The sequence below is a fragment of the Sphaerodactylus townsendi genome, linkage group LG09 (assembly GCF_021028975.2).
Source record: "Sphaerodactylus townsendi isolate TG3544 linkage group LG09, MPM_Stown_v2.3, whole genome shotgun sequence".
NCBI classification, from domain to species: Eukaryota; Metazoa; Chordata; class Lepidosauria; order Squamata; family Sphaerodactylidae; genus Sphaerodactylus; species Sphaerodactylus townsendi.
Genome location: NC_059433.1, coordinates 43,473,955 through 43,481,433, shown reverse-complemented (window position 1 = coordinate 43,481,433; position 7,479 = coordinate 43,473,955). Strand labels below are relative to the sequence as shown.

General features: G+C 40.3%; 1 protein-coding gene and 1 long non-coding RNA gene across 17 annotated transcripts in view; one reads left to right on the top strand and one right to left on the bottom strand.

Moving 5' to 3' along the window:
- Positions 1-1,492: 1,492 nt before the first annotated feature.
- Positions 1,493-7,479, bottom strand: part of EPB41L3 (erythrocyte membrane protein band 4.1 like 3) — a 120,139-nt gene continuing 114,152 nt past the window's right edge. For all 15 annotated transcript variants that reach the window (XM_048507316.1, XM_048507319.1, XM_048507323.1 and 12 more), the window contains 2 exons: positions 6,043-7,347; positions 1,493-5,391 (listed from right to left, as the gene is read on the bottom strand). Coding sequence is in view for 1 of the 15 variants with exons in the window: in XM_048507321.1 (XP_048363278.1) it covers positions 7,300-7,347 (48 nt within the window). In the remaining 14 variants the exon portion in view is untranslated. The remainder of the gene's footprint in view (positions 5,392-6,042; positions 7,348-7,479) is intronic.
- The window catches only part of LOC125438791, a 27,014-nt gene continuing 26,814 nt past the window's right edge, over positions 7,280-7,479 (top strand). For both annotated transcript variants that reach the window (XR_007245407.1, XR_007245408.1), the window contains exon 1: positions 7,280-7,420. This is a non-coding gene — a long non-coding RNA (uncharacterized LOC125438791). The remainder of the gene's footprint in view (positions 7,421-7,479) is intronic.

Genomic DNA, 7,479 nt, shown 5'->3' with positions numbered 1-7,479 from the left:
GCAATGCAGAGATGACCCTCTCTCCTTCTATGGAGTCCCAAATTCCCCTTGGTAACTGAGGAGCTTCGGATGATGAAATAGTTGGGCAGATGGGTAAAGCAAAAGTGGGAAAAAACTCCCCACAGAATGTGACCAAACCTGGTTCGGGGGACATGATTGTGCCTACTGTGAGGCTATGATGTAAGCTCACTTTCCCACAATTATTGTATTTGCATAATGCTATCTAAGGCCATTCCTTGAAAAGTGATCTTACCAGTGATCTACATTCTAATCACATCCAAATTAATTAGTGTAATGCGCTGTAGCTGGGGCTGCCTTTGAAAATGGTTCAGAATCTTAACTTGGTCCAAACTGCAGCAGCCAGACTATTGTTGGGTTGGTTATGAGGTTTGTCCGTGTGCTGAAATACCTGCAGTGGCTATTCCCTTTTTTCTGGGCACAATTCAAAGTGCTGATTCTTACCTTTAAGGCCCTAAATGGTTTGGGACCAAGGTATCTGAAGGACCATCTCCTCCCATACTGTGCAACTTGCCAGTTTAGATCTGCTTCTCAAGCTTGGCTCTCTGTGCCTGCCTTCAGTAGTAAGACAGGTGATAACTAGAGAGGGCATTTTTTTGTGGTGGAATTTCACTCTGCCTTTTGAGGCTCACCTGGTACTTACATTTCTTTTAGGCACCAGGCTAAAACACATCTTTTAATCTAAGTTTTTAATTTGGGGTTTTTATCTTATTAGCTTTTTATCTTATTAGTTTGCTCTGTTTTTATGCTGATTACTTCTGGTGGCTTGTTTTTTATTCTGTGGTTTTTAACTGTAAGCCACCTTGAGCAGGACTCTGAAGAGACAGCATCCAAATGTACTAGTTAAATAAACCATTATCAAGAATTATGCTTGCTGTATTTCTTTGCGTCACATGGTTGGCTGTTGTGCATGTTAGCCTGCAAGAAACGGAACACACTTTGGCAAAGTGTATTTAAACTCAGGATTAGAGTTCCAGGATTAGAAATGGACATGGCGATACACATGTGTTGAAGAAGTGGACGTTGACTCCACGAAAACAAGTACATATCTGGGAACTCGTCCTGGATTTTCTTGGATTGGATTTTGTAACAATACATTTCAGACTACTGTGCCTTACATAGAGACTTTTTATTATTTACTGGGAAAGGCTGGTGTTGTTTGCCAGCTCTGCTATACTTGTATGCACTGTACTGATTCGCATAAATATTGTACTTGTTCACAGTTGTACATTATTATCCAGCAAGAGTCTTGTGTTTTGTATTCTGTTGATTGCTGCTGTGTGTACAATTGACCCACTCATTCGAATTGGCATAGTCCACCATTTTCTAGGTAAGTTATATAAAAATATAATTTAATTATTAAGAAACCATCTCAGTTGTTGCTTTAATGCTACTCCAGTTGATCTTGTTATGTTGGCATGGACCAAGGTCTGAAAAAGGACAAACAGACCAAAATATTGAGACAAAGCAGCTGTTAGAAACAGGCAAGAGCTTTTTATTTCATCTGGCACAAAATTAGGCAATCAAAATCAAATATTAAAATGCAACATTTATTTCTGAGGACACAACCACAAAGTTCACTAACATTGAGCCACCACTGGGCCCTTGTTATTCTAGCAGCGAGCACCCATTCTAAATTGACAAATCTTATGAACAGTCAGTAGCTTTTGATGGCATTCATATTTTAATGTCATGCTAAAATGTAGGCAACATAGCCGCAACCTTGGACATACAGATCAATCTGTCCCATAGATATTAAATAGATTCTGGTGCCGTGCTCGAAACAATTATATTGCTTATTTGTGAATAGCTACCACAGATAACAACCTTTTGTATAAACTGAAAACTGTTTCTTGTCTGAAATAAGCACTACACTTGAACTAGTTTTTACCACCCACCCTTTTAGCCACTTCAAAGTGTTCCCCACATTTGAATAGTAACTTTGACATTTAGCTCTACAAATGGCCTAATTAAAAAAGCATAAATTGCCTGTTCACAGGATAAGCTTTTCACAAGGTAACTACTGGTCATTATTTTTGCTGATAATGCAAATACCTGAAAGGAATTATATTTGAGTTTCAGAATTTTTTTAAAACACAAATTTGTGTTTTAATGATTATCCTAGAGTGTAGTCTTCTGAGAAACGTGGCGCATGCATATCCTTAATAGCTGCCGCAAGACAAAAAAAAGGTACTTTTGGTTTTCTCAGGGATGGAAGGAAGTAACAACAGCTAGATGCTATATTCAAAAATCTGATGTTAAGCTATAAATGTAAAATGACACAAAATGATCAGTACATGTTTTTCAGTAAGAAACCAAAGATTACAGTTGAACTGGAAAGAACAAGTTGTGCAAACAATATCTTTAAAAAAATGACTGGATGACGGTTGATTTCTACATTTACAGCAAGAATGCTCCTGTGAGTCAGGAAATAACAGAAGTGTCATGTAGCATTGTAAAAATATCCAATGGTCAAAGGTGCATCAACTTACAGCTAGGACTAGAATAAAGGGCTACTCAAAACATGGTGTATGGGTTAAGCTGGGGGAAGGAGTCAGGTGGGTCTTTTGGGAATCTGATTACCTGTTTTCTGGCATTCAAGTTCACTTGTGCCTGTTATTGTACCATGGAGAATTATCCAGTTCTGCAGTCAAGTAAAAACATTCATTCTAATCCAGATATTTCTTTGGCCATAATTATCAGGAGATTGGAAGTCTTATGTGATTGCCTGTGGGAGTGTACTGCACCTCCAGCAGATTAATGATTATCCTAGAATTTTCAGAAGATGCCACTTCAGTCAACCACAAGCTCCACCTGGCATAAACACAGCAAAACGAAGGCAGGGAAACAAATGGTGCAGAGGAAAATGAATTATTTGATCTAGCAACCCCTACATGTTTCATGTGTAGCTTCTTAAGGGGAATCCAATAAAATGAAAAAAACAAACACAAAATAGTAATATAAACATATTAAAACTTTTTAAAAATTATTAAACAATTATTAAATGATTAAACTACATATACTGTGTGTTGTAATTTTACAAAGAAATCACATTTTAAATTAACATTAATTAGTACTGACCCTCCAGATTCTTTTTAAAGCAATATTCCCATGCATGTAGTAAGGCAAAAGTGAGCTGTTTCAACTAACACTGGCTTTATATACAGAACTGTCTGCCCTGAAATTTTCTCATTTAACCCCTTAGGGTATATACATTTTCACCTCAAAATCCACAATATACATTGTTTATTTAATGTTGTCAATATGAAGATGTAATTATATAGTGCGCTCTGTACACGCTGTACAAATTGTCCGATGTTTAATTTTTCTAAATATTTTAAAATGTTTGAATAATGTATCACATATGTTTATATTACTATTTTGTGTTATTTTTTTCATTTTATTAGATCCTCCTGAAGAAGCTGCATGTAAAATGCATAGGTGTTGCAAAAATTATTAAAGAATTAATTTCCCTCTGCATCATTTGTTACCTTGCATTCATTTTGCCTTGGTGTGCTGCCCTTTTCATCATAAACTCATGGCAGCCATTAATTTAATAATTAGCATGGTTCTTTATCAAGTTTTTGTAGCTATATACATTCTATTTCTATTATCCCAATCAGGTCACAAGTTTATTGGCATACAATACTGTAGGAAGTCACTGAACACCTAAAATGATCCTGTACTTCCACACATACATGAACTATTGGATCCGGGCTCTTGTTTTTATACTGTTTTAAAATATTTTCCTTCATAAGTGTGTGTATATTCTATATTCTTATATATTTTTCCTCTATTCCTTCATGTGGATATATATATATTCTCTAAAAATAGTTATTCATTGTTGGTCTTCCATGCAGCCCACCTTGGGACTATGCATGTGCAGGCCTGCTAATTGAGATTTTCTAGCTTAACCCCACTAGGGGACAGAACACATCAGAGTCTTATTGGCGTTCCCACCAAAACATCACATGTTCAGACGTTCCCTCAATTCTTCTTTTGCCACTATTGAAGTCAGTCGTTTTCTTTGCTGCTTGTGAGGTACTTTGTTCATTCTGCATCTGACTGTTTGGATCACTCATCGCCTACTTGTGCAAAGAATAGGCTCATTGGGATGTTGGTGTGTGCCATGTCTCAGAAAAGGTTATTCAGAATAAAGAGCACTCACTGTAGCGTAAAATTTACCCAAACCAAAAACTGTGAGGTGTCTCTTGTGTTTATGGCAGTACCACAATGTTTTGGGTTGCAAATCTTGCCAAAAGTTCACTCCCAAGGCAAGGAATGACTGGGCATCTAAACTGAAAGTTGCTCTGTGGGACTTTCCTCAGTGCCTGTTCTTCGGGGGATCATTTGTCTCAGTTTGTACCTGCATTGCAGGAAATGACAATGGACTCTTGGGTGTTAGCCATAGTCAGGTGAGGTTATAGGTTGGAGATTCTTTTAAAATATCCAAACCTGTATGTTTTTGTGTAGTTGGAGCAGTTAAAAATTCCATTCCTGTTAGTCATGCAATTGTATTTTTTAATTAGGGAAGTTGAGAAAATTGATTCATATGATCAGTGTATAGGTTTTTATTCCTATTTTTTTCCTTGTTGACAAAAAGGATGGAGGCAAAAAATGCATCGTTGAGTAAATCATCCACTAAATATTACAAAGTTTTTAATGATCTCTGTGGAGTTGGTATTACAGTTATTCCCTCACATTCCTGCTTTGCTATGCTGGATTTGAAATATGTGTATTTCCGTTTTTGGACCACACTAAGAATCCTGAGATTTAATATTTGTCGGAAGCTTATCGAGTCCTGCCCCTTTGGGTTAGCTACTGCACTTCAAGGATGACATTACCCCTGTTTAGATGACTGGCTTTTAGTGGTCAGATTAGAACAAAAGCTTTGTTCACACCTTAAATTGACATTTTAAACATTGGTCAGTTTGGCCCTAGTCTAAGATTATCTCTGCTACTTCTGTCTTGAATTTAGGGGAAGGAAAATGGTTTCTTCTGCAGGGGAAGGAAAATGGTTTCTTCTGCAGGAAAGCTAATATTAGGTACATGGCAAGCTCTTTTCTCTGCAATCCTTTTCAGATAGTAAGGAGAGAGAATGTCTACATGATCATTACAGATTTTAGAAACTATCCTGTAATTCCCAACAGCAGAGGTTCTCGATCCCATGTTCGTTCTTGAGATCCCTGTCCTGATGGGTGCAGCTGAATAATGTTGCAGGGCACTCCTTTTGGAGATCACAAATTCGATGCCATGATAACCATAAATGCTTCCCTATTGGGTTGGGAAGCACATTACGAAGGTATTATGGCTCAAGGTACTTAGTCCCACATGGAGTGTAAGATGCATATTAATATTCTGGAACTCAGAGACCTACATCAGAGGTCCCCAAACTTTTTAAACAGGGGGCCAGTTCACTGTCCCTCAGACTGTTGGAGGGCCGGACTAAAAAAAAAACTATGAACAAATTCCTATGCACAAATGATTGTAAAATGTTTGATTTCACCTTTCAGCCTTTCTGCTATGGTCTACTTTTAGAACAGTGACCAAAGTATGTCAAGTACAGGGTGGGCTCCAAATATTGTTGGGGAGGCTGTGGAATACCTTCCCCTGTAAAAAAAAAAAAGCAGAACTTTCCCAATGAAGAATTCCAGCTAACCCAGGATTAGGTATCTTCCTGGGTTCTTCCTCCCTAGCAGCCAGCGAGCGATTCACCAGCCTGGCTGATGCCAATGGGAGTGAGGCGGAACAGAAAGCCTGAGAGCAACGCATGGAGTAGCCGAGAGGGAAGGGCAGAGCAGGAGTTGCCACGTGTAAGGTTTCCAACTCTGGGTCAGAAAATTCAAGGAGATTTGGGGGTGCCATCATGTAATTGCAATCAACAGCCGTTGGGGCCGGTTCCTCCTCTCCCTCGAGCCCCCCACTGCACATGAATGGAGCCATCGCCGCCATGCCTGGCGGGCCGGATAAATGCCTTCAGGGGGCCACATTTGGCCCCCGGGCCGTAGTTTGGGGACCCCTAACCTACATTATCACTATATTCTGCTTGACCAAGCAAGAAGGGACAGGCTCCAGGCAGTCTGCACCTCAGGAACATAGAATGTTCAAGCAGAGGCCCTCAGCCTTTCATTTATCCTCTTACCACAAATAGTCACTGAGCAATTCTTGCCTGAACCATATATTCTCTAGTAGGGGGTCCCTAAGGTCAATCTTTTCCCCTCTGCATCGGGGCGGAGCGAGGGGGAACTGCGCCCTGGGCATGCATGCACCCTGCGCCCTGCCACACCCCTGCCTGCCAATGCCCTGGCCACGCCCCCACACCACCGTGCGCCTGGAGAGTCGCACACCCCTGCCCTATTGGTGCTATGCCACTGCTCTGCATCCAACACAAATGCCCCAATGTTCTGTTTTATAGCGGAACTGGTTCAGGGATGGATGGAAGACACCTTACAGATTCTGTGGCAGTGGGCACTGTTCTATTCTTTCCCCGCAATTCTACTGATTTCCAAGGTGTTGGGAAAGATGATAGTGGAAGAAGCAGATATTATTATGGTTGGCCCACTGGCCAAAGCACATTTGGTTTCCTATGTCAATGACAAGGGGCCAGTACGTATTTTCCCTTTACCCAGACTTAATCAGCATAGGCCCAGTACTTAACTCTGGCTTGCACCATTTGCACCTGGCAGCATGGAGGGTGCAAACTACTTGCTGTGAAAGGTTTTTCATTACTTGCTGCAGTTAAAAATACCCTTTTCCTCTATTAAAGTTTACCTAGCAGTAATTTCTGCCCAACTCAAAGGGTTGGGCAAAACTACAGTATTTTTTCACAAGATGTCTCAAGCCTTTCTGTCTGTAGAGTTAGTGAGACAGCAGTATTCAGAATGGATTCCTCATTTCTGAACGTTTTTCCAGAGCGAGTGATACGGAGACTGTGTGCCTACTTCTTGCCCAAGGTAGTTCTGGGGTTTCACCTGAACCAGGAGGTGATTCTCCCCATCTCAGGGGCCAAAAGAACACTGCACTCATTGGACATTAAACATGCTTTGTTATTTTATTTGCATAGGTCAAAAGATTTTTGCAAAGACAAGTCATTGTTCATTTTGTCATCCAGGCCCAAAGAAGATGAAGATGGCCTTGCCTCAGACTTTGTCTAGATGGATAGTCTCCACTTTCAAAGTGTGTTATGAGAAGTTATTGGAGATCCATGCTCACTCCACCAAGTCGCAGGAATCTTCTGCTGCCTGATTGCAGGGTGTACTGTTGAAGGAGATTTGCCAAGCTTCAGCCTTGTCCATTGCAGACACATTCGACAGATACTGTGCCTAGGCCCTGCAGGCAAGAAAAGAGGCAGAGATTGGAAAGGCAGTACTATATAGGAATCAGAGCTCTACTCTTCATCCTGGTGAGTAGCTTGGGAAAATTCCAATGTGGCACTGCAGAGAAGACTGATAGTGAAAACAG